Raw genomic sequence first — 25,982 nt, 5'->3', positions numbered from 1 at the left:
TACTTGGGTAGCCCACTCACTTCATATTTTATTCTGTCTTACATCTTTCCACTCAGGCAAAATTTCTCCTCAGGAAATGTTCTGAGGCCAAAATAGGAGCCCGCCATGGAAATGAGACCACTGCGGACGACAGAAAGAGCGTGGCCTCTGGTGCTAGGTCACTCTTTCTTTCAGCCATCTTGGTGCTTTACTTCAATTTTTGGCTTTTGGTTTCTTCGACTGTAAGGCAGTAGTAATACCCATCTTGTAGGAAGTTTGGGGAAGTGAATGAAATAACACAGGAACCAAGACATCTACCGCATTAACAGGCACTGAACAAATGTTCACCCTTTCTTCCTGTTGCTCAGGTGACAATGAAATAAGGCTACTTGCTTCTATGTCTATAATAAAGTACCCAGAGCTGGTAGTACCATGAATGTGTGTGTAAGAGACATCGAGAGATTGAGATTCAAAGCCGCATTCTCTCTTCACCAAGCTAAACTATTTAATATAATTGTTAGCGGTGTTACGCTGCTTTCTTCTTTGACAAGGCCATGACTAAGAAAGGCTCTAAGTAAAGGAAGAATCATTTATTCCAGTCAGCTAACTAGTAGCAAAGCCTTCTCTTCCAAGACACCAAGGGAGAGGGGAGGACATAAATTATGGAAAAAAAAAAAAAAAAGTCACTGTTTTTGAAAAGGACGTCTTCATAGGTATAAAGATTTCAAATTAAATCAATAACTGATATGGGAGATCTTACTCATTGCCTAGTGGGTAATGGAACAATTGCTAAGGCCTTACAGTATCTCTATAACGATTACTAAGGGCTTACAGTGAGAGGTGGCAGAGCCAAGTTTGAAATCCTAAAGTAGATAAGAGCTGGCATTTACATTTACAAATTTCTTATTTCACGAGTATAGCCTAGTTCAGAATGCATTGTTGTGGCTGACTTGTGCCAATGGATGTTTATTTTCATATAAAGCATCTTTATTTTGTACAATTGGGAAAATGCATCAAATATAATTAAAAATGGGTGGTAAATAGGAAATGATAGGTGAAAATGTGATTTCAGTGTGAAGGAAAGCATGGCCTAGACGCCTTGAGGTGTGGTATAGGGAGGTCTGGACAAGCCAAGGACTGGTGTTTGTTACATGCCTGCAGCTGGGGCCATGGAGTCCAACTGAAATATGTAACTCTGCGTAGAGCTGGAAAGGGCATCCTTATGTGTTCCTTCTTCGGCCACCACATTCGTGGTTTAAGGGCAGCATCAGTCAGTGGCCATGGTTGCATCTCTCAAAGCTCCTCGAGAGTTTGGAATAGGTTCATATAGTGAGAGGCAGCTGAATTGCTCAGTGACTCTTCCTTCCAAACCTGTCGGACAGAGACTTTTCGTAACCAGAATACTACGTTAAAAAAGAGATTTTTCAGCGTCCAATTGGTCTTCACTCTGTGAAACGAGCCATCTCTGTCAGTTACCCTTCTAAACAGCCTCTATGGGTACGTGCAAAGGAAGGGCTACTGAGTGGCCCTGCTTCCCGGAGGGAGGGCCTGGCTTTTGGGCCATGAGCACAGGCACTGTGGATACAACAACCCTACAAGAGACCTGGGGCCTGTGTCCTCTGTGAGGACAGAGCTTGCAGTCTGATGGGGAATATAGACATGTAAACTGGATTGAAAACCCGGCATGAAAGGTACTGTGATACAGAGTGTCAGGACCATGCGTGGAGCATCTGGAAAGGGAAGTGGCAGGGTAGAGAAGGGGCCATGGCATGAGGCAAGGGAAATGACTGCTTAGCTGCGACTCAAAAGTCAAGTCGGGGTTTACCACATAGAGGGAAGCTACTCTAAGCCAAAGGAGTTATCTTCCAAGGGAGGGAGAAGCATTCTGATTTTGAGAAAGAGAGAATGTCCTTGTATCCAAGAAAGCCATGGGAGAAATGGAGAGAAAGAGGAGGGAGACAGTGATGGAATCCATAAGCCAGGTCAAGGAAGCTGTTGAGGCATTTTCACCACATGTGTACAGAATCTGGAGCTGATCTGTCCAATGCCATTTCCACCGCCATGTGGGGCTCTTTACATTTAAATTAAGTAAAATGGAAAAGGAGTTCCCCAGACACACTAGCCGCATTTCAAGTGCCCCACAGCCACATGTGGCTAGTCACCACCATTCTGTTGTAATGACAACAGAACCCTGTGCAGAGAGCTGTGCTGAATGGTGCTGTCTGAGAGATTCTAGAGGATCCAGGAGGGGCAGGAGGCAGCATCCCAGTAGGATGTTGGTGCTGTGGTTCAGGTGAGAGGTGGTAGAGCCAAGTTGGGGCAGGAGCACCAACAGAGGTTCAGGTGGTGGAATGATGACTCCTGGTGATGAATGGGATGGGGAGGTTGAGAGAGTAAAGAGCAAGTCAAAGAGGACTCCCCAGGATTGGAAGTAGATAGCTGGGCAGGGTGGTACCTGCACAGAGGATGGGGCTCAAGGCAAGGAGATCTGGGAGGGGGGATGAAGAGCTTGTTTTGGACATACAGGATTTGAAAGACCTTTAGGACATTCTGGAGGAAACAGCAGGTAAACAGTTCTGTGGATGAAGGTGAGGAAGGCAGCCTGCTGCTGCAGATGTGGGAGGCGGCAGCACGTGGGTGGTCGCTGAAGCTGGGAGTGGATGGAACTGCCCAGGTGTTGGTGCAGCTCGAGAAAAGGGCAGAACGGAAGAGGGTCCAAAGGAAACACTGTGGTCAAATGGGGAGGTGGCTGCAATAAGTCTGGGAAAGCGCTGCTGCTAAGGGAAGAAAAGGAGGTAGAATGGGGACATTCAGGACAAGCCAGAAAAGAGAGTGTGTGCCCCACTTTGCCAATGAGGGGCCTGAGGGGCAGAAGCTGCAGAAAGGTCAGTTAGCAAATGGCCTGAACAACTTTCAGTAGCCATAGCAACTGGGAGGTGGTTGTGAAGAATAGTGGATCGACTTAAGGCGCGATAATGCTCATGGGGTTTCCAGTATCTATATTAGAAGCCACAAAGCAAACAGGGACAGCAGTCCTTTTTTTTTTTTTTTAATATCAAGAGTGTTGTCCAGCAAAGCTCCGTAGTAAAATTGCCTTAATAAATAAAAGAGAATATGGCTGTTTCTGTTACCTGGTGGGATGTATGTAAGTGAGCAGTTCAAATGTGATTGAGAGAATATACAATGTCTTTGTGTTTGTATGTTTAAGCCTGGCTAAGAGATCCCATCAGCTTAACAAGACTATCTTTGTAAATAACCCTGAAACTCTATTCCAGACCATAGCTGACTTTATTATGTACTATATGCATGTATGTGTGTATATGCGAGGATGTGTGTATATCACACATGTGAAGAGTTCAGCATCAAAGGCAGCTATGAGGCTTCTGAGATGATCTTGTTTTTTAAGTCATGATTTAGTTCAGTGATGCAGGTCCTGAGCCCTTCCTCACCCATCACTTTAACATTACACCTTAATTATAGTGATGGTTCATTTCCACTTGCAGCCACAGAACTTCTGTCAACTTCAGTCTTTCGTGCTTGGTCATAGCTTTCTGTGGCTGACTTAATGCAAAACCTGGGTAATATACTTACCTCTTTCAAGAAGGTTAATGTCTTTTCAGTGGCTGGTTTTTAGACAATTCACAGTGCTTACCAACTGTTGTTCAACAACCAGGCAACATTCTAAGATGCAATTGTACTATGTTTTAGGGAAATGAGGAGGGGGAATGTCCATATAAGAGTTTATACTTTTTTATTATTTTATTTTTAATGGTGGTAAAATATACAAGCATAGAATTTACCATGTTAACCATTTTTCAGTGTCCAGTGTGGGTGTTAAGTACATTCACATTGTTGTGCAACCAATTTCCAGAGCTCTTTGTCTTGCAAAACTAAAGCTCCCCATTCCCCTCTTTCTGTCTCTGAATTCGACTACTGGGAGTAGCTCATATGAGTATTTGTCTTTTTGTGACGGGCTCATTTCACTTAGCATAGTGTCCTCCAAGTTCATCCATGTTGCAGCAGGTGTCAGAATTTCCTCCCTTTATAAGGCTGAATAATATTTCATTGTATGTATACACCACATTGTGTTTGCCTACTAATCTGTCAAGAGACATCTGGGTTGCCACCTTTTGGCTATTGTGAATAGCGCTGCTATGAACATGGATGTATAAATATCTCTGAAACTCTGCTTTCAGTTCTTTTGGGAATATTCCCAGAAATTGGATTGCTGGATCATATGATAATTCTACATTTATTTTTTTGAGGAAACACCGAACTTTTCCACAGCAGATACACCGTTTTTTATTGCTAACAACAGTGAACAAGGATTCTAATTTCTCCACATCCTTGTGAACACTTGTGATTTTCTGGGATTTCTTTTTAGTGCTCATCTTCATGGTTGTGAAGTGGTAACTCATTGTAGTTTTGATTTGCATTTCCCTGATTAGTGACGTTGAATACCTTTCCAGGCACTATTGGCCATTTGTAAGTCTTTGAAGAAATGTCTTTCAAGTCTTTGCCCAAGTTTTTAATCAATTTTTTTGTTTTTTTGTTACTGAGTTGTAGGAGTTCTTTATATATTCTGTATATTAACCCCTTTTCCAGTCTATGACTTGCAAATATTTTCTCCCATTCTCTGTTTTTGTTTGTTTTCACTTTGTTTTGGTGCCAAAATCATCTTTCTCTTATGAATTTATAATGACAACAGAAAAAAAATAGTTGTTTATTTTAATCCTTAACTGGCAAAAATTAAAAGCTGTGTTTGATCCCAGTTTATTTAAAGAAGGGGAAAAAGTATTTTTTTTATGATCACCAACTCCTTTTGCTTCATCACTAATTTTTCACAAATTACAAACCCATAGAACATGTGCCTATGTTCACAGCTAGTTTTGAAGACTTACAAGCAAGTAATTTTCTGTAAGAACACTGCAGAAAAACTAGGATCTTGCCTCATTATGGGAGGAAATCAGGCATTCCATTCCCACCTGACTGCGAGATTTGTGCTGCCACAGGGTGATCTTTCTGGAAAAAACACAAATTTTAGGAAGAAATAAATCACTGAAGGTCCTATAGGCTGTGCTTCTAGGAGATCACATCTAAATCACACCTGACACACAGGAGTCTTTTCCTGATCTGAAATATATCTAGGGGAGATTTTGGGAAACTATCTTATTGTCTAACACCTGTGTCAATAAATCCCCCACTCCTATGCAGCTCAAATCCCTCTTCTTACAATATAATAATAACTGTGTAATACCTGGGATTTACATAGTGTCTTTCTTTCTAAGTCCTGTGATTAAATCCTTCTAATGTTTCCATGAGGCGAGGATGAGTAAATATTACTATTTAAACTTAATCACCCTCCTGCCTTAATTCCTTTCTCTATAAAAAGAAAACAATAGTAATGCTTACTTGGATTATTTTTATCTTTTTTATAGAGAAAGGAATTAAGATGGGGTGATTAAATGCATTTTCAGGGGCTCATAAATGAGGCAGGAGGGAAAGAAGCACCTGAGGGAGCCATCAGGTGGCTCCTGTGGGCGGCAGCCCAGCCCTCCACCTACGTAGCTCCATTGCTGATAGGTTAGGTGTCACTCTGGGCTTATCCATAATGTGGGCATCTCCAGGGCCAAGTGTCATGGGGGTGTGGCCTTGCAGTCCCACTCTTGGCATAATATTCTGCTGCTCCCATCTTGAAATTCTTAGTAAACTTGGAACGAGGGTCCCCTTATGTTCATTTTGCACATGGCCCCACCAGTTACACAGCCCACAGCCTGGCCCAGGCATGATAGAATCTACTTAAGATTGTGTTTGTCAGAATTCAGCCTGAAGTAAGCTTGCAATGGGTAGAACACCTTGCAGGTGTGGCCAGGGAAGAAGATAGCAGAGATAGGAAAGACAAAAAGTTTGGGTGAAGCAGGACGTAAGAATTCAGGCAGACAAGAGACTCACTGATGTGCTCAAAAAGGAACTGTTAAACCCAGGGCCTCATTTGATACAAAAAGAAAATAGTGAAGGAATTCCATAAGGAGTGAGACTCTCTTGAGCAATAGAGAAATGTTATTGTCAGTGTCATTATAGAAAGAGGAGATAATTTTAAATGATTGACATTTAAAAGGCTAGGAAGATGCCAGTTGACCAATTAAGTGTATCAAGGTCATAGTTAAAGGGACTAGAAAGTATATGTGGGTTAAACTGCAGTCAATCCTCATCATTCTCAGATTTTGTATTTGCAACTTCACCTACTCACTAAAATGTATTTGTAACCTTAAAATCAATGCTCGGGGCACTTTTGCAGGCATTCCCAGATGTGCAGAGCAGTGAAAAATGCCTGCCACCAATGTGCATGTTCCTGGCAAGGTCAAACAAGCTGACTCTGCTCTCTTATTTCAGCTCTAATGCCATAAATACTCATCCTTTTTGAGGTCTACTGTATGCCATGGTTTTTTGCATTTTTTGTGCATTTTGTTGGTGATTCTGCTGTTGAGATGACCCCCAAGCACAGAGCCCCAGTACTGTCTATGTTCCTAAGAGCGAGAAAACTATGACGTGGCTTATGGAGAAAATATGTGTGTTGAAGAAGCATCCTTCAGGCCTGAGTTACAGTGCTGTTGGCCATGAGTTCAGTGTTAGGGAATTGGCAGTATACATTAAATAAGATGCCTTTAAACAGAAACACACATAAAACAAGGTTATATATTGTCATTTGTTGAAAAAGTTGTGACCAGCAACGTAACCGTAATAGGTTATTGTCTGATGCACACAGAAAGTCAATACACCAAGACACTGGATTTCAGCAGAGAGGTTTAATCAGAGTCACACCAAAAGAGGAAATGGGACAAACCTCAAACCCATCTCCCCAGGAGTTTGGGGCAAGGGTTTTTAAGGGCTTGGGAGTGGGCGGAAGTGTGGAGGTCATTGATCGGTCAAAGAGTACAAGGGGAAGTCGCTGAGCAAGGAGATGGAGAAGCCATATTCTCATGCTGATCCTGTTCCTCTGTAGGGGGGTCTTCAAACTGGTTGCTGGAATTCAGGATCTGAAAAACATCTTAAGCCAGGGGTGTCCAGTCTTTTGGCTTCCCTGGGCCACATTGGAAGAATTGTCTTGGGCTGCACATAAAATACACTAACACTAGTGATAGCTGATGAGCTTAAAAAAAAAAAAAAGCATCTCATATTTTAAGAAAGTTTATGAGTTTGTGTTGGACCGCATTCAAAGCCGTCCTGGGCGACATACAGCCCGTGGGCCATGGGTTGGACAGGCTTGTCTTAAGCGATCCTTAAACAAAAGCCTTTGATTCTAGTGTCAAGAAATCCTGTCTGTATGGTCAGTATCTAGTGCTATGTGACTTTTAGCAACTAGGAAGTGGGCCAAAGTGCAGCATGATTAATACTTAATTATATATTTCTGTCCAGACCTGGCATGCGATTCTTGTCAACCCTATGGGGGTAGCTTCAGCAGCTTGTGGGAACCTAACCCTGTATTTCCCCTAGGAGCAATTGTTCAGTATTTGTTAAATCAGTGTTCAGGTGACTTTGCAAGACATAGTTAGCTACCATGATATCAAGGATCAACTGTGAATTCCCCAGGAAATGTAGGCTCAAAGGGAAATGACTCCTGAAGGAACAGCCAAAAATGTGAGACCTGTGTGACGGAGGCTCTCTATGTGAATGACAAATTCTGGAAACTTTAAGTTGCATGATGTCTTCGGTTACCTAGCCCTTCGTCCACAAGGGCTAGGATTCTTTCTAAAGCGTTTCCTAAAGGCTGGAAGAATCTGTATGGTAACAGGAAAGCCAGATCCAAGTACCAGCATATCACTTAATTTGGAGACCTCTTCTCCCCCACATGTTAGTAGTTTTAAAAACTACCAAATACTAAATTAGATGAAGACATCGTATACTTGATTTATATACTTTAACAAACAAACAAAACCTGTTCCTTGAAAAGCTATTATTGACTCTGAGATGTCTTCCAATCCATGGGTCAGTAAACTTCTTCTGTAGTGGGCCACGTAGTAACTATTTTAGGCTCTGTGGGTCACGCAATCTTGGTTACAGCTACTCGGCTATGCCACTGTAGCATGACAGCGGTCACAGGATATATGTGAATGAATGAACGAGTGTGGCCGTGTTCTAAACAATTTCATAACATTTGAACATGTCACAAAATATTATTCTTTGGATTTTTTTTCAGTCATTTAAAAGTGTAAAAAACACAAACATGGAAAAAACTTTAAAGCATAAAGGCCAGATTTGACCTGCAACTGTTGTTTGCCAGACCGTCCCTATTTGCTTTCTGTGGCATCATAGAATCAAGGGAAGAAAACAGTCCTTATCTATTGCCTTGAGATACCTTGCTCTCACGTGTTCTTACCTAAGGCTGCCTCTGGCCTCTAGGGTCTGCCCCTTATTGCTTGATGTTCCTTTTTTGGGGAGATTGAAGTAAGGATTTAGCTGCCTAATCTAGATTAAACCTGATGTTGAAGTTGGTGACATATAAACACAAGTCAGATTTGTACTTTGCTCAGCATAGTGTACATTTGCAGGAAGGATCTAGGAAATATTGAAAACAAGATTAGGAAAAGTTCATACTTCTATATACAGTAACATGCCAATGCATTTCAAACACCACCCTTTCGTTACACTTCCTTTGTTCAGCAAGGTTCTAATTACCCCTTTAAGTTCTACTTTCTTTTCCATTGTGTCATTTTGCTTTGTGTTTTTCACATGTACAATACACCTTATTCTCAAGAAGGCAGAGCTGTGGTCTAGAATGAGGCTTTTAATACAAGGAAACTTAAGGTGGAAATTATATAAAATTAAACAAAAAAATTAGAAGGAAATGGAGCCCATCTTGCTTAGCACAGCATCCAAACAACATGTTTCGAGGATTTAATATTCACCCCTGACCAGTGACTAGTGTTGAATTTGTTATAAAAATGGGGATGAAGAACAAATTAAAACATAGTCTTGGTAACAATCAGATGCTAATGGCTGGGGGCCGGGATGAGTTTTCAGAAATGCCCTTGGTTTCTCATGAGACACTGTAGCACCTGCTCCACCCCTCCACCCTCCCATCCCAGCCAGCCCATTCTTGGACAGGCACTGGACAGACCCAGATTGCCTGAGCCTGCACCAGCCTAGACTCCGAAACCAGCCCTGGGAGGCTGCATGGGACAACCCTGTCTCTTGTCACTCCATCAGCGCCACTAAGCTTCCCACTAAGGTCCCCAAAGGCCTCCCACGTGCCTAGCATTTACTGCTGCACCGAGCGTGCTCACTGACAAACTTTTGGCCAAGAAGTGCCTTTTGGTCTCTTGGTCAGATCGAGGAGGGCTTGAGGACTCTCCAAAACTCACCCACTGAGAGAGCCTGCCAGGAACACTCAGCTGAGCGATGGCATCATGGAGCCTGGGTTTTCAGAAGGGAGCCCATCGTGAGTGGTAGCATAACCTTGTTAAGGTTGTATTTTCCTTAGGCATAGAAACAAATCAAATGCTGCTGAATTGGTAAGGGATGGACTTTTCATACCATGTCACATTCTGCTGAGATATTACCAGACAGGGAAGAAGCAGAGCCACAAGGTTCAGGGGCCCATCTGAGCACAAGTGGGCAGCCTCCCTTTCAGCCTGCACTGGGAGCACGTTGGGGGTTTAAAATCTGTTTTTTCAAAATTAATATTTATTGTGGAATATACATAGCTCACAGTCTACCATTTTATCCATTTTAAGTGTACAATTCAGTGGTATTAGGTCCGTTCACATAGTTGTGCAACCATCACCACCATCCATCCCAGAAACTACACCCCTTAAACACGAACTTCCTTTCGCCTACTCCTGGTAAGCGCTGTTCTGCTTTCTTTCTATGAATTTGGCCACTCTAGGTACCTCATATAAGTGGAATCATAAAGTATTTGTTCTTTTTATCTGGCTCATTTCACTTAGTTAATGTTTTTGAGGTTCCTGGTGCTGTAGCATGTATCAGAATTTCATTTCTTTTTGAGGCTGAATAATAGCTCTCTGTGTATGCCACATTTTGTTAATCCATGGATGGACACTTGAGCTGTTTTCACCTTTTGGAATTGTGAATAATGCTGCTGTGAACACATGTTGTATTTTTGGGGGTTTTTTTGGTTTTTTTTTTTTTTTTTGAGATGGAGTTTTGCTCTTGTTGCCCAGGCTGGAGTGCAGTGGCACAATCTCAGCTCACTGCAACCTCCGCCTCCCGGGTTCAAGTGATTCTCCTGCCTCAGCCTCCCGAGTAACTGGGATTACAGACATCCACTACCACGCCCGGCTAATTTTTTGTATTTTTAGTAGAGACTGTGTTTCACCATGTTGGCCAGGCTGGTCTCAGACTCCTGACCTCAGGTAATCCACCCTCCTCAGCCTCCCAAAGTGCTGGGATTTACAGGCATGAGCCCTGTGCCCAGCTGTGAACACTTATGTACAAATATCTATTTGAGCACTTGCTTTCAGTTCTTTTGGGTATATGCCTGAAGTGGAATGGTGTGTCATATGGTAATTCTCTGTTTAATCTCTTTAGGAACTGTCATACTGTCCTCCAAAGCACTGCACCATTATACATTTTCACCAGTGGCATACAAGGGTTCCAATTTCTCTATATCCTTGTCAACACTTGTTATTTTCCACTGTTGTCTGAACACTTCTTATTTCCCCCTTTTTTTGATAATAGCCATCCTAATGGGTGTGAAATGCTATCTCATTGCAGTTTTAGTTTTGATTTGCATTTCTCTAATGACTAGAACTGTCAAGCATCTCTTCTTGTGCTTATTGGGCATTTGTGTATCTTCTTTGGGGAAATGGCTTTAGCAAGTCCTTTATCAAGTTTTGATTCAGTTTGCTTTTTTGTTGTTGAGTTGTAGTTGTTCTTTATATATTCTGAATATTAACCCCATGCCTGACATATGATTGAAAATATCTTCTCCCATTCTTTGGGTTGCCTTTTAACTCTCTTGCTGGTGACCTTGGATGCACAGTTTTTAATTTTCATGTACTCATTTATCTTTTTTCTTTCATTGCCTATGTTTTTGGTGCCATATCCAAGATCAACACTGTTTTGTTTCAGATGAAGGCCAAACTTCTTATATAATCACTGCAGGTCACTTTCCAATATTTCGAAGGCTATTTCTGGAACACCTGGACTAAATAGTTGCCAGTCATTTGTGTCCAGTGAAATTACTAGCATTGGAGTATTTATAGTTGAGTCAATGTATCTTTTGCCCTAACCCCATCAATATCACTAAAATTTTGATGTTTGAAAATAAAATTTCCAATATCCCCTGCCCCAATGCTCATGTTAAACATTCTGGAGTCAGCAGATAACATATAAGAAATGAGCATGCTATTGAAATCATGTGGGACCTACTTTAGAGAGGCTGTATCATTCAGGCTTCATCACCACTTAAGTGATTGTGTAACCTCAGAACAGCAGCATTGGCCCCAGATGTGCAGCAAGAAGGAGACTCTCCCTGCACAGCCTTCTGAGAAGCCGTCATTTGCGGTGGGAGCAGGGAAAGTGGGGAGTGGCCGCTGGCCTGCCCCAGTGATGACTCGTGAGGTAGTAGGGAAAAGGCAGATCGAGCCCCAGGCCTCATCGTCGGAGCGAGCCAAGTGCCATCAGTCGCCCTGTGACCTTGCCAGGCTCTTCTTCCACCCTGACAGCTGTGGCCCATCAGGCTGGAAAAATCATGCTGGGCACCTGCTAAACTTCTGAGATCCCAGCAGATGTATTTTGTACAGAATGAAAAGTCAATGCACAAATCTTTCTCTGATTTCTAACAATGTAGGACTCTTATTGCTGATTATAATTAGGGTTCTTGCCTCTCCATTTAGCCTGGGATCTACCAGGAAAGGCTAGTGGGAATCAGCATTGAGACAGCAGGCCAGACCATCATTGCATTTGACTCATTGCAATGAAGTCACTCATGCTGACGATTGAAGGTAGAGCTTTGGGCTTGGTCGCTATGACTACCTTCCCTACTCTGACCCCAGGGCCTCTAACCACAGTGAACAGAGAATGGGGCTCCTAGTACCCCTGGCATGGCATGCGGATGGAGTCATGTTAAAACTCAGCATGCACAGGCTGAAGGAAACTGGAGTCCAGGGAAAGATGGAAAGGGGTTAGCTTCGTGTATTGAGTTTTGCAGTATTGGTGCCACAAAATGAAGATGCTCATTTAGGTTGCCCAGTTTTTGTTTTGGCTCAATGAATAAAACTATCAACAGCTACCCTAAAAAATACTGTTGAAATAAGTCATCCCCAAGCACTGGGAGTTTGGAATAAGTCAGAGAAACCCAGGAGCGAGAATCCGGGCAACAGTAGCTTGGAATCCCTTTAGCCTTCAGCCCACATCAGGGCTGCACAGCAGAAACAAGAAGGGGCCACTCCTGGGAGCCATGGGGAATAAGACAGGTGATTCCTCTGTCAGGGAGCTTGCAGGCTGCTGTTTAAGGAGCTGCACCATAAATAGGACAGGTTAAACTGATAAAGATGTGGCCAGCAGGATAAAAGAGGAAGTGGGGTCACCTGGCTCCAAAGCTAATGGTCAAGTAAATGAGAAAAATAAAGTATCATCTGTGAGGTGGAGGCCAGAAAGGATTCCTCCAGGCTAGGCTCCAGGAGGGCCTGCAGGGGAGAGGTGACTGCAGCGAAAGAACTGGGGAAGCAGCAGCAGCTGCTCACGAGCACGACATTTTCCAGAATTGATTCCACGCCAAGTGAATGTCTGAGGAAACTGTCGGGGCATCCCCGGAGAGCTGTGCACACAGTCATTCCGAAGTCATTTGTTTTGAAAGGTGGCCTTTGGGATGGTCTGGCTTCTCCCCATCATTCCAAAACGGACACATCCTGATGAACTGAACTCTCACTTGGTGGTTTCATACTTTGCAGTGGGAATAGTGGTTTGTATGCAAACTAGCAATGGTGCCCACTTAGAGATGCACAGCCTGGCTCCCACCCTGCCCAGCATCCCCTTCCAGAGTGTGAGTTCAGCCTGCCCTGCCTCTACCAACTCTGTACTGGGGACAGTGGCCTATTGTGCACTGAGGGGACTGGGTAGAGAACAGTGCTGATGATGTACAAGTGCCGTGTGTGCATTTGTATCCTCATCTCCTGGCTTTTTGAGGCTCAGGTAAGGGCCAAGTCTGCATATTCCTCAACGCATACCTGTGCACTACACCAGACTGGTACCCAGGAGATGACCACATGAATGTACAGCGTGATGTAACATGCTTTGCCGTAAGACAGTGGTGTGGCACAGGAACCAGTGTCCATTCTGGCTGGTCAGTATCCGTGCTGACCCAGATGTTTGATATGTCAATCTCACCCAGCTCTCCTGGTCTTGTCCCCACCTCCTTGAGATCTAACCACCTGCAGCTGCTAACTTCATGCACGTGGATTTTTCCAGTTGCGATGGGGCTGTGTACTGCGGCACCTCCCTACCTTCAACATCTGCTAAGGGCCGGGCATCTGTGGGTCCTGCCCTGAAGGCTCCCCTGGTCCACTGGCTGGAGCAGGCCATGGTTGGGGGAAGGCTGTGCAGGCCAGTGAGCACACGGGGCCCAGGACTTGCAGCTCGGACCAGCTTGGTTATCTTTCTCCTCGCCCAGTGACTGGGGGCCCCCGCTTCGATTCCCACAGATGTTCCCTGACATCAGCAACTGCAGTCATGGTTCAAGATTTAGGCCTGCAGAGGTTTTCCGCCTTGTCCCAGGCCAGGGTGCACCAGATGGGCTTCTACGGCTGCCAGCACTTCTGGTGGCTGCTGAGGCCTTCTGCACACCCAGCCCTGTGGGCATCCGAGCCACCCGAACAACACAGGCTGAGCCCTTCCCTGGTAGTGGTTGGTGGTGACACCTCCCCCATCCACCGGTGACGTCATGCTTACAGAGTCAAATGCCCAGCCTCCGGCTGCCAGGCCGATGCCACCTGCTGGCTGTGATGCCAGGCCCGGGTTCCGCACCAAGGACCCATCCCTCTGCAGCTGACCAAGGCATAAACAGAAGCCCTCATGACTGGGAATGAACTGCTTTCTCCGTCTGTGGAACACGGAACAGAGGTGGGTGGGAAATGCCAACCCCAGGTGAATATGCATTGTTATTGAGTAGTGTCTGGGACACTTGTCCCCAGCCAGCCTAGCCTGTGAGGAAAAACAGCCAAGCCCCTAGCCCCAGCCCCTCTCCATTCTGCCCTGTTTTCTCAGCATCTCCGGGGTGGTGCTCAATGCTATGGACATGTTTACGTGTTAGATAGGCACAGAGGCTCCGAGAGGGCCTGGGACCTCTCCCTGTTGGCAGGTTCACAGATGTGCCCGGGCTGCATGCTGAAACTTGTTCAAGGGTCGACTTATTCTGTTCCTTCTCTTATTACAAATGTGTCAGCGTTGCTGTCACCTGTGTACCAATATGAACCCTTCCATGGCCCTTCTGTGTAACTTTTTTGGGATGTCAGTCAGTAGGCTGGCAGGCTTCTTCGCTCTTCAGGAACTCCCTAGGTAACCCTGCCCTTGCTGGTCCCCCAATGGCCATGTGACCTTCAGGTCACATGCATCCAAGCCCATCCTTCCTGAGAGCCCCTCTGAACTGCACCTCCTCCCTTCCCTCCTCACACCGGCAGCACCTGCCTTTCTGTGTGTATTTCTGCTTAGTAGAAAAGAACACAGACGCCTTGAGAGAGAGATTTGTTCACTGCAGCTTCCCCAGTGCCTGGCACAGAGCAGGTGCTCGGTGAGTTAGCTGGATAGGTGGTGAGGATGAGTTGTAAATAAAGGACACTGGCCCTCCCCCAAACCTCTGTGGCCTGAGTAAAGGGAACCTTTATCCCCAGACATGAACAAGGCTCAATCCCAGAAATGTGAAAAGTGTGGCCACCAGACAGTCGTCCTTGTGGTGGTTGATACTGCCTAGAAACCAAGATGTCTACCCTCGGGTTAAAACTAAGGGAAAAAGTCCCCCTCACAGCCCTGCAGACACCCACATGGAAAGAGTCCATGGCACCCGGGTCCCGAGCGCTGCTGTGCATGTGCAGGACTCCACTAGCCTGATGGAAGCATCCCCACCCAGCGTTGGCACTGTTGACTCATGGTGGCACATCTGCAGCACCACACCCAGCGTGGCTGTAGCTTTGACAGTCACAGGCTGCCACATGAGAAAAATCAAAACAGAAATGGGATGGCATGTTTCTTAAATATTCCTGAAAAGGCAAAAAACAAGGTTCTCCCATCCCTCATTTTATAGAATGGGGACCCAAGGACCAAGTTCCACCAAAATGGCACAGAGCAGGTTTCACAAACTGTGTTCCATAGAGGAAAATGGTGTTTTATCGTGGAAGAAGTATGGGAAGGACAGAATCACAGCGCTCTTGCTCCAGCAGTACTTCTCCCCATCTTTAATAACTTGCTCCATGTCAGGTGGAGTTTGAAGCACTTTACCAGAGTCGCTCATTCATTCCTCTGAAACAACTCTGAGGCTCAGAGACTGTTCTTGTCCCCATGATACAGATGAGGAAACTGAGGCATAGCATGTGTGTGTGAAGATGGTGCTGTTTCCCAGCTTTCTGGGCCCAAACATCCTGCGGGTGCAGAGCACATTAAACCCCACAGTCCTTGGTAGCTGATTAGGAAAATACCACTCTGCAGACTGAGGGCAGTGACACAGGTACAAACGGAAGCATGACAATTTTTTCCCTGATGAGATTTTCTTGATTCCTGGTTTGTATTGGAAGCCTTTGCCAGTTATTTACTATCTGACTCAAAGCTTGCTAATTGATTTTAAAATCATCAGGGTAAGTTACAGATGCAAGTTCACCAGACTCATTATTCAACTATAGAGTTATTTTATGGCAGGTCACGTTCATATTGCCAGCTGTAATACACTTGGAAATAACCAAAAATCGTTTGTCCTATAATGGAATATAAACTACAGAAAAATTAGAGTGTATTTTTTCTGATTTGGAATTGCTATTCCTAATAAATGGAATAGCAGTGCTCTTGCTGTGCAGTGGTAATGCTGTGCTGCATTTATAATTATTATACTTTAAGTTCTGGGGTACACGTGCCATGGTAGTTTGTTGTACCCATCAACCCATCATCTACATTAGGTATTTCTCCTAATGCTGTCCCTCCTGTAGTCCCCCACCCCCCAACAGGCCCCAGTGTGTGATGTTCCCCTGCCTGTGTCCATGTGTTCTCATTGTTCAGCTCCCACTTTGAGTGAGAACATGCAGTGTTTGGTTTTCTGTTCCTGTGTTAGTTTGCTGAGAATGATAGTTTCCAGCTTCATCCATGTCCCTGCAAAGGACATGAACTCGTCCTTTTTATGGCAGCATAGTATTCCCTGGTGTATATGTGCCACATATTTTTTATCCAGTCTGTCACTGATGGGGATTTGGGTTGGTTCCAAGTCTATTTTGAACAGTGCCACAATAAACATACGTGTGCATGTGTCTTTATAGAATGATTTGTAATCCGTTGGGTATATACCCAGTAATGGGATTGCTAAGTCAAATGGTATTTCTGGTTCTAGATCCTTGAGGAATTACCACACTGTCTTCTACAATGGTTGAACTAGTTTGCACTCCCACAAAAAGTGTTCCTATTTCTCCATATCCTTTCCAGCATCTGTTGTTTCCTAACTTTTTAATGATCGCCATGATGATGAGGTGGTGGTATCTCATTGTGGTTTTGATTTGCATTTCTCTAATGACCAGTGATGATGAGCATTTTTTCAAATGTTTGTTGGCTGCATAAATGTTTTCTTTTGAGAAGTGTCTGTTCATATCCTTTGCCTACTTTTTGATGGGGTTTTTTTCTTGTAAATTTAAGTTCTTTGTAGATTCTGGATATTAGCCCTCTGTCAGATGGATAGATTGCAAAAATTTTCTCCCATTCTGTAGGTTGCCTGTTCACTCTGGTGATAGTTTCTTTTGCTGTGCAGAAGCTCTTTAGTTTAATTAGATCCCATTTGTCAATTTTGGCTGTTGCTGCCATCGCTTTTGGTGTTTTTATTTGCCCATGCCTATGTCCTGGATGATATTGGCTAGGTTTTCTTCTAGGGTTGTTATGGTTTTAGGTCTTATGTTTAACTCTTTAATCCATCTTGAGTGAATTTTTGTATAAGGTGTAAGGAAGAGGTCCAGTTTGTTTTCTGCATATGGCTAGCCAGTTTTCACAATACCATTTATTAAATAGAGAATCCTTTCCCCATTGTTTTATCAAGTTTGTCAAAGATCAGATGGTTGTAGATGTGTGGCATTATTTCTGAGGCCTCTTTCTGTTCCATTGGTCTATATATCTGTTTTGGTTATTTTATCCTTGTAGTATGAGCATGATGCCTCCAGCTTTGTTTTTTGCTTAGGTTTGTCCTGGCTATGTGGGCTTTTTTTTTTGGTTCCATATGAAATTTGAAGTAGTTTTTTTGTAATTCTGTGAAGAAAGTCAGTGGTAGCTGGTGGGGATAACATTGCATCTATAAATTGCTTTGGGCAGTATGGCCATTTTCATGATATTTGTTCCTATCCATTAGCATGGAATGTTTTTCCATTTGTTGTGTCATCTCTTATTTCCTTGAGACTTGACGTCCTTCACATCCCTTGTACGTTGTATTTCTATTTTATTCTGTTTGTAGCAGTTGTGAATGGGAGTTCACTCATGATTTGGCTGTTTGTCTATTATTTGTGTATAAGAATGCTTGTGACTTTTGCACATTGATTTTGTATCCTGAGACTTTGCTGAAGTTGCTTATCAGCTTAAGGAGATTTTGGGCTGAGATGATGGAGTTTTCTAAATATAATCATGTCATCTGCAAACAATTTTAATTCATCTCTTCCTATTTGAATACCCTTTATTTCTTTCTCTTGTCCGATTGCCCTTGCTAGAACTTCTAATACTATGTTGACTAGAAGTGGTGGGAGAGGGCATCCTTGTCTTGTGCCGGTTTTCGAAGGGAATGCTTCCAGTTTTTTTCCATTCAGTATGATATTGGCTGTGGGTTTGGCAGAAATAGCTATTATTTTGAGATATGTTCCATCAATACCTACTTAATTTTTTTGTCTGTTTTTTGAGACAGTCTCACTCAGTCACTCAGGCTGAATTGCAGTGGTGCAATCTTGGCTTACTGCAACCTCCACCTCCCGGGTAGCTGGGATTACAGGTGTATGCCACCATGCCTGGCTTTTTTTTTTTTTTTTTTTTTTTTTTTAAATAGAGACAGGGTTTCACCATTTTGGCCAGGCTGATCTCAAACTCCTGATCTCAAGTGATCCGCCCACCTCAGCCTCTCCAAGTGCTGGGATTATAGGCGTGAGCCACCGCACCCAGCTATTGAGAGTTTTTAGCATGAAGCCATGTTAAATTTTATCAAAGGCCTTTTCTGCATCTATTGAGATAATCATGTGGTTTTTATCATTGGTTCTGTTTATGTGATGGATTACGTTTATTGATTTGTGTATGTTGAACCAGCTTTGCTTCCCAGGGATGAAGCTGACTTGATCGTGGTGGATAAGCTTTTTAATGTGCTGCTGGATTCAGTTTGCCCATATTGAGGATTTTTGCATCGATGGTCATCAGGAATATTGGCCTGAAATTCTCATTTTGTATTGTGTCTCTGCCAGGTTTTGGTATCAGGATGGTGCTGGCCTCATAAAATGAGTTAGGGAGGAGTCTCTCTCTCTCTCTCTCTTTTTCTATTATTTGGAATAGTTTCAGAAGGAATGGTACCAGCTCCTCTTTGTACCTCTGGTAAAATCTGGCTGTGAATCCATCTGGTCCTGGAGTTTTTTTGGTTGATAGGTTATTAATTACTGCCTCAATTTCAGAACTTGTTTTTGGTCTATTCAGGCATTCGACTGCTTCCTGGTTTAGACTTGAGAGGGTGTGTGTCCAGAAAAATGTATCCATTTCTTCTAGATTTTCTAGTTTATTTGCATAGAGGTGTTTATAGTATTCTCTGATGTTAGTTTGTATTTCTGTGGGATCAGTGGTGATGCCCCTTTTATCATTTTTTTATTGCGTTTGATTCTTCTCTCTTCATTAGTCTAGCAGTCAATCTATTTTGATCTTTTCAAAAAAACACCTCCTGGATTGATTTTTTTGAAAGATTTTTTGTGTCTCTATCTCTTTCAGTTCTGCTCTGATCTTATTTATTGTCTTCTGCTAGCTTTTGAATGTGTTTGCTCTTGCTTCTGTAATTCTTTTAATTGTGATGCTAGGGTGTCAACTTTAGATCTTTCCTGCTTTCTCCTGTGGGCATTTAGTGCTATAGATTTGTCTAAACACTGCTTTAGCTGTGTCCCAGAGATCCTGGTACATTGTGTCTTTGCTCTCAGTGGTTTCAAAGAACTTATTTCTACCTTCATTTTGTTATTTACCCAAGAATCACTCAGGAGCAGATTGTTCAGTTTCCATGTGGTTGTGTGTTTTAAGTGAGTTTCTTAATCCTGAGTTCTAATTTGATTGAACTGTGGTCTGAGAGACTGTTATTATTTCCATTCTTTTGCATTTGCTAAGGAGTGTTTTACTTCCAATTATGTGGTCAATTTTAGAATACGTGCAGTGAGGTGCCAAGAAGAATGTATATTCTGTTGATTTGGGGTGGAGAGTTCTGTAGATGTCTATTAGGTCTGCTTGGTCCAGAGCTGAGTTCAAGTCCTGAATATCTTTAATTTTCTGTCTCATTAATCTGACAGTGGGGTGTTAAAGTCTCCCAATATTATTGTGCAGGAGTCTAAGTCTCTGTGTACATCTCTAAGAACTTGCTTTATGAATCTGGGTGCTCCTGTATTGGGTGCATATATATTCAGGATACTTAGCTCTTCTTGTTGCATTGATCCTTTTACTATTATGTAATGCCCTCTTTTGATCTTTGTTGGTTTAAAGTCTGTTTTATCAGACACTAGGATTGGAACTCCTGCTATTTTTGCTTTCCATTTGCTTGGTAAATATTCCTCCATCTCTTTGAGCCTATGTGTGTCTTTGCACATGAGATGAGTCTCCTGAATACAGCACACTGATGGGTCTTGACTCTTGATTGAATTTGCCAGACTATGTCTTTTAATTGGGGCATTTAGCCCGTTTACATTTAAGGGGCCATTGTTATGTGTGAATTTAATCCTGTCATTACAATGCTAGCTGGTTGTTTTGCCCATTAGTTGATGCAGTTTCTTCACAGAATCGATGGTCTTTACAATTTAGTATGTTTTTGCAGTAGCTGGTACTGGTTGTTCCTTTCCATGTCTATTGCTTCCTTCAGGAGCTCTTGTAAGGCAGGCCTGGTGGTGACAGAATCTCTCAGCATTTGCTTGTCTGTCAAGGATTTTATTTCTCCTTCACTTATGAAGCGTAGTTTGGCTGGATATGAAATTCTGGGTTGAAAATTCTTTTAAGAATGTTGACTATTGGCCCCGACTCTCTTCTGGCTTGTAGGGTTTCTGCAGAGATCCGCCGTTACTGCGATGGGCTTCCCTTTGTGGGTAACCCGACCTTTCTCTCTGGCTTCCTTTAATATTTTTTCCTTCATTTCAACCTTGGTGAATCTGAGAATTAAATGTCTTGGAGTTGCTCTTCTCGAGGAGTATCTTTGTGGCATTCTCTGTATTTCCTGAATTTGAAAGTTGGGCTGCCTTGCTAGGTTGGGGAAGTTCTCCTGGATAATATCCTGAAGAGTGTTTTCCAACTTGGTTCCATTCTCCCCATCACTTTCAGTTACACCAATCAAGCGTAGATTTGGTATTTCTTGGAGGCTTTGTTCGTTTCTTTTCACTCTAATCTTCTCTTCTTGCTTTATTCCTTTGAGTTGATCTTAAATCTCTGATATCCTTTCTTCTGCTTGATCAATTCAGCTATTGATACTTGTGAATGCTTCATGAAGTTCTTATGCTGTGTTTTTCAGCTCCATCAGGTCATTTATGTTCTTCTCTAAATTGGTTAGTTAACAATTCGTCTTTTTTCAAGGTTCTTAGCTTCCTTGCATTGGGTTAGAACATGCTCCTTTAGCTCAGAGGAGTTTGTTATTATCCACCTTCTGAAGCCTACTTCTGTCAATTTGTCGAACTTATTCTCCATCCATTTTTGTTCCCTTGCTGACGAGGAGTTGTGATCCTGTGTAGGAGAAGAGGCGTTCTGGTTTTTGGAATTTTCAGGCTTTTTTGTGCTGGTTTCTCCCCATCTTCGTGGATTTATCTACCTTTGGTCTTTGATGTTGGTGGCCTTCAGATGGGGTTTCTGTGTGGACATCCTTTTAGTTGATGATGATGCTCTTCCTTTGTTAGTTCTCCTTCTACCAGTCAGGCCCCTCTGCTATAGGTCTGCTGGAGTTTGCTGGAGGTCCACTCCAGACCCTGTGTATCACCAGCAGAGGCTGCAGAACAGCAAAGATTGCTGCCTATTCCTAACTCTGGAGGCTCTGTCCCAGAGGGGCACCCACCAGATGCCAAGTGAAGCTCTCCTGTATGAGGTGTCTCCTTGTCAGGAGGCACAGGGATCAGGGACCCACTTCAGGAGGCAGTCTGTCCCTTATCAGAACTCTAGTGCTGTGCTGGGAGAACCACTGCTCTCTTCAGAGCTAGCAGGCAGGAACATTTAAGTCTGCTGAAGCTGTGCCCACAGCCACCCCTTCCCCCAGGCGCTGTGTCCCAGGGAGATGGGGGTTTTATCTATAAGCCCCTGATTGGGGCTGCTGCCTTTTTTTCAGAGATGCCCTGTCCAGAGAGGAGGAATCTAGAGAGGTAGTCTGGCTACAGTGGCCTTGGGGAGCTGCAGTGTGCTCCACCCAGTTGAACTTCCCAGTGGCTTTGTTTACACTGTGAGGGGAAAACAGCCTACTCAAGCCTCAGTAATGGCGGATGCTCCTCTCCACACCAAGCTGGAGCATCCCAGGTCAATTTCAGACTGCTGTACTGGCAGCAAGAATTTCAAGCCAGTGGATCTCAGCTTGCTAGGCTCCGTGGTGGTGGGATCCGCTGAGCTAGACCATTTGGCTCCTTGGCTTCAGCCCTCTTTCCAGGGAAGTGAATGGTTCTATCTCACTGGTGTTCCAGGTGCCACTTGGGTATGAAAAAAACTCCTGCAGCTAGCTCGGTGTCTACCCTAACTGGCACCCAGTTTTGTGCTTGAAACCCAGGGCCCTGGTGGTATAGGCACCCAAGGGAATCTCCTGGTCTATGGGTTGCGAAGACCCTGGGAAAAGTATAGTATCTGGGCCAGAAGCACCATTACAGCACAGTCCCTCACAGCTTCCCTTGGCTAGTGGAGGGAGTTCCCTGACCTCTTGCATTTCCTGGGTGAGATGACGCCCCACCCTGCATTGGCTCACCCTGGAGCAGTTCAGGTCTGGAGGGGCCGAGAAAGGTTCTTGGTTCTCAGAGTAGGGAATATGAGCTAGGGGACACCCCAGAACCTGTCCTTGATGTTTTTCACTGTCTCAAAATCAGCCTGAAATAGGAAGTAGCTGAGGAGTCTTAGGTCTGCCCCACAGGGCAGGCACCCACAAGGAAGGAAAGAGGGCCCGGGGCTGCAGGTGGAAGTGCCAGCTTCCCCCAGTGGCAGCTCCATTGGCAGGCCCAGCTAGGGGGACACCACAGCTGCCTGTGAGGTGCTCTGTCCTCCTCCTCACCCTCCTGGGCATCTGCGGTGCTTAGACCCTGAGCCAACACCTGCCCCTTCCCACCAGCCCACCTTACACCCTGGGAAGTCCCATCGCCAATACAAAGATACACGTGTAGGCACACATTTAGAAATTAGAATCTGATGTGTGCAGTACAGTGACCCAGTCACTATTAACTCTGTCACTGTCCCTGTTGCATCTGATACATTCAGTGCTCAAAATTCAGCTCTCAGGTGAGTTTGTTTTCCACGAAAGGCAGATGACATGGATGATGTGAGCACCCTTCTTCCTCTCCCAGGACAGATGACTCTGCTCAGTTAACGAAACCGTGGTCTCCAGGGAGGCTTTCTGACTGTTGTCCTTTGAGTTCCCACCAGAGTCATAATGCAGAGGGATCCAGGGTCGGAAGCGAGGCCCCTGTGTCATGCCCCCTGTGTCTGTGTTACAGCTGGTGAGCGACCTGCTGGAATTCTGCTTCTACACCTTCCGAGAGTCCCATGCACTGAAGGTAGAGTTCCCCGCAATGTTGGTGGAGATCATCAGCGACCAGCTGCCCAAGGTGGAGTCGGGGAATGCCAAGCCACTCTACTTCCACCGGAAGTGACTGCCCGCTGCCCGGAAGAACTTTGCCTTAAGTTTCCCCGTGTTGTTCCACACCCAGAAGGACCCAAGAAAACCTGTTTCTAACATGTGATGGTTGATTCACACTTGTTTCTCAAGTTTAAAGTCATGTCAGAGGTTTGGAGCCGGGAAAGCTGTTTTTCCATGGATTTGGCGAGACCAGAGCAGTCTGAAGGATTCCCCCACTCCAATCCCCCAGCGCTTAGAAACATGTTCCTGCTCCTCGGGATGAAAAGCCATATCTAGTCAATAACTCTGATTTTGATATTTTCACAGATGGAAGTTTTAACTATGCCATGTAGTTTCTGGTATTGTTTGCTTGTTTTAAAAGGGTTCAAGGACTAACGAACTTTTTAAAGCTTACCCTTGGTTTGCACATAAAACGTATAGTCAATATGGGGCATTAATATTCTTTTGTTATTTAAAAAACACAAAAAATTAAAAAATATATACAGATTCCTGTTGTGTAATAACAGAACTCGTGGCATGGGGTGGCAGCCCCCTCTGAGCCCTTGCTCGTCCACGGTCTTCTGCATCACTGGTATACACACTCGTTAGCGTCCATTTCTTATTTAATTAGAATGGATAAGATGTTAAATGCCTTGGTTTGATTTCTAGTATCTATTGTGTTGGCTTTACAAATAATTAATTTTTTGCAGTCTTTTGCTGTGCTGTACATTACTGTATGTATAAATTATGAAGGACCTGAAATAAGGTATAAGGATCTTTTGTAAATGAGACACATACAAAAACAAAATCTTTAATGGTTAATAGGATGAATGGGAAAGTATTTTTGAAAGAATTCTATTTTGCTGGAGACTATTTAAGTACTATCTTTGTCTAAACAAGGTAATTTTTTTTTTGTAAAGTGCAATGTCCTGCATGCATAATGAACCGTTTACAGTGTATTTAAGAAAGGGAAAGCTGTGCCTTTTTTAGCTTCATATCTAATTTACCATTTTACAGTCTCTGTTGTAAATAACCACACTTAAACCTCTTCGGTTGTCTTGAAGCCTTTCTACTTTTTCTGTACTTTTTGTTTTGTTCTTGGTCTCCTGCTTGGGGCATTTGTGGGACTCCAGCACATTTTCCGGCTTCTGCTTTATCCTACTCCATCGGGGAATGACACACTGCGTGCGGTGTCTGCAGCTCCTGGAAGGTGTCATTTGACAACACACGTGGGAGGAGGTGGTCCTGGGAGTGCTGCAGCTTCAGGAAAGCTGCCTTGTTCCCCTTTTCCTCCAGAAGCAGAACCAGCTCGAGGAGAGAGAGACTGGGAACTAGATGGCTCAGAGAGCCTCTTTTCCTCCCCTTTTAGAAAATAAATTTTCTTCTGTGGGAAAAAGAAATTCCATGCACTCTCTCTGTTAAAGATCAGCTATTCCCTTCTGATCTTGGAAAGGGGTTCTGCACTCCTGGAACCAGTCACAGGAACACACAGATCATGGCAGGATGCGCTGGGACGGCCCATCTTGGCAAGGTTCAGTCTGAATGGCGTGGAGACCGGGAGATAGATAGAGGGGTTTTAGATTTTTAAAAGGTAGGTTTTAAAAATAAATTTTATACATAAACAGTTTTGGAGAAAAACTACAGATCATATAAGCCAGACAGGGGCACTAAAATTTTTAATTCATTAATCTGTTCGGCACTGATGCAATTTATGGCTTTTCTCTTGCCCCAAATCACAAACATGTATCTTTGGGGAAACTAACAATATGATTGCACTAAATAAACTACTTTGAATAGAGGCCAAATTAATCTTTTAAAAGTGATGATAATCATCAGGTTTACTCAGTGAAATCATATTATTTTCCAAAATCTAAAAGCTGTAGCTGGAGAAGCCCATGGCCAGGAAGAAGCAGCAATTGGATCGACACTTTTCTCCAGGGTTCACCATGCAGGCAACATTACCTTGTCTTTCAAAAGACACCTGCCTTGTGCAAGGGGAAACCTGTGAAAGCTGCACTCAGAGGGAGGAGTTTTTCTTACATAATTTACAATTTCAGGAATTTAATTTATAGGCAGATCTTTAAATACAGTCAACTTACATGCACAGCAATATGAAAGCCACATTTTGAAGGTAATAAATACACAGCATGCAGACTGGGAGTTGCTAGAAAACAAATGACTTACTTAACAAAAGCAGCTTTTAGTTCAGACTAGTTTTTATAAAATGGGAATTCTGACTTAACCAGGTTTGGGATGGAGATGGTCTGCATCAGCTTTTTGTATTAACAAAGTTAACTGGCTCTTTGTGTGTCTCCAGGTAACTTTGCTTGATTAAACAGCAAAGCCATATCCTAAATTCACTGTTGAATGCCTGTCCCAGTCCAAATTGTCTGTCTGCTCTTATTTTTGTACCATATTGCTCTTAAAAATCTTGGTTTGGTACAGTTCATAATTCACCAAAAGTTCATATAATTTAAAAAAAAAAACACTAAATTAGTTTAAAATGAAGCAATTTATATCTTTATGCAAAAACATATGTCTGTCTTTGCAAAGGACTGTAAGCAGATTACAATAAATCCTTTACTTTAATCACCTGTTGTTTTGGAGCGAATTCATTTGAATGTCTGTAGGTACACATGGATTTTGTGCCCTCCCAAATCTTGATTGTATGCATTCTGCCTACATCCAAGATGGAGAACTGTGGTTTTCCATGTTAGAAAGAGTCCTATGTTAGCCACATGTTAATTCTACTCTTTGGGGACTGATTAGAGACCTTGTTTCTAATACTTTTGACATTTGGTTCATTAAAATA

At 43.5% G+C, this 25,982-nt stretch overlaps 1 protein-coding gene across 2 annotated transcripts in view; it reads left to right on the top strand.

The window, feature by feature from the left end:
- NR3C2 (nuclear receptor subfamily 3 group C member 2) overlaps positions 1 to 25,762 on the top strand; it is a 363,388-nt gene extending 337,626 nt beyond the window's left edge. For both annotated transcript variants that reach the window (XM_030920434.1, XM_010368448.2), the window contains exon 9: positions 23,049 to 25,762. In XM_030920434.1, the coding sequence (XP_030776294.1) occupies positions 23,049 to 23,204 (156 nt within the window). In that variant the 3' untranslated portion in view covers positions 23,205 to 25,762. The remainder of the gene's footprint in view (positions 1 to 23,048) is intronic.
- The last annotated feature ends 220 nt before the right edge of the window (positions 25,763 to 25,982 follow it).

Source organism: Rhinopithecus roxellana, chromosome 2, assembly GCF_007565055.1.
Source record: "Rhinopithecus roxellana isolate Shanxi Qingling chromosome 2, ASM756505v1, whole genome shotgun sequence".
NCBI lineage: Eukaryota > Metazoa > Chordata > Mammalia > Primates > Cercopithecidae > Rhinopithecus > Rhinopithecus roxellana.
Note: the sequence above shows the minus strand (reverse complement) of the source record. Positions and strands in the feature narration are given on the sequence as shown.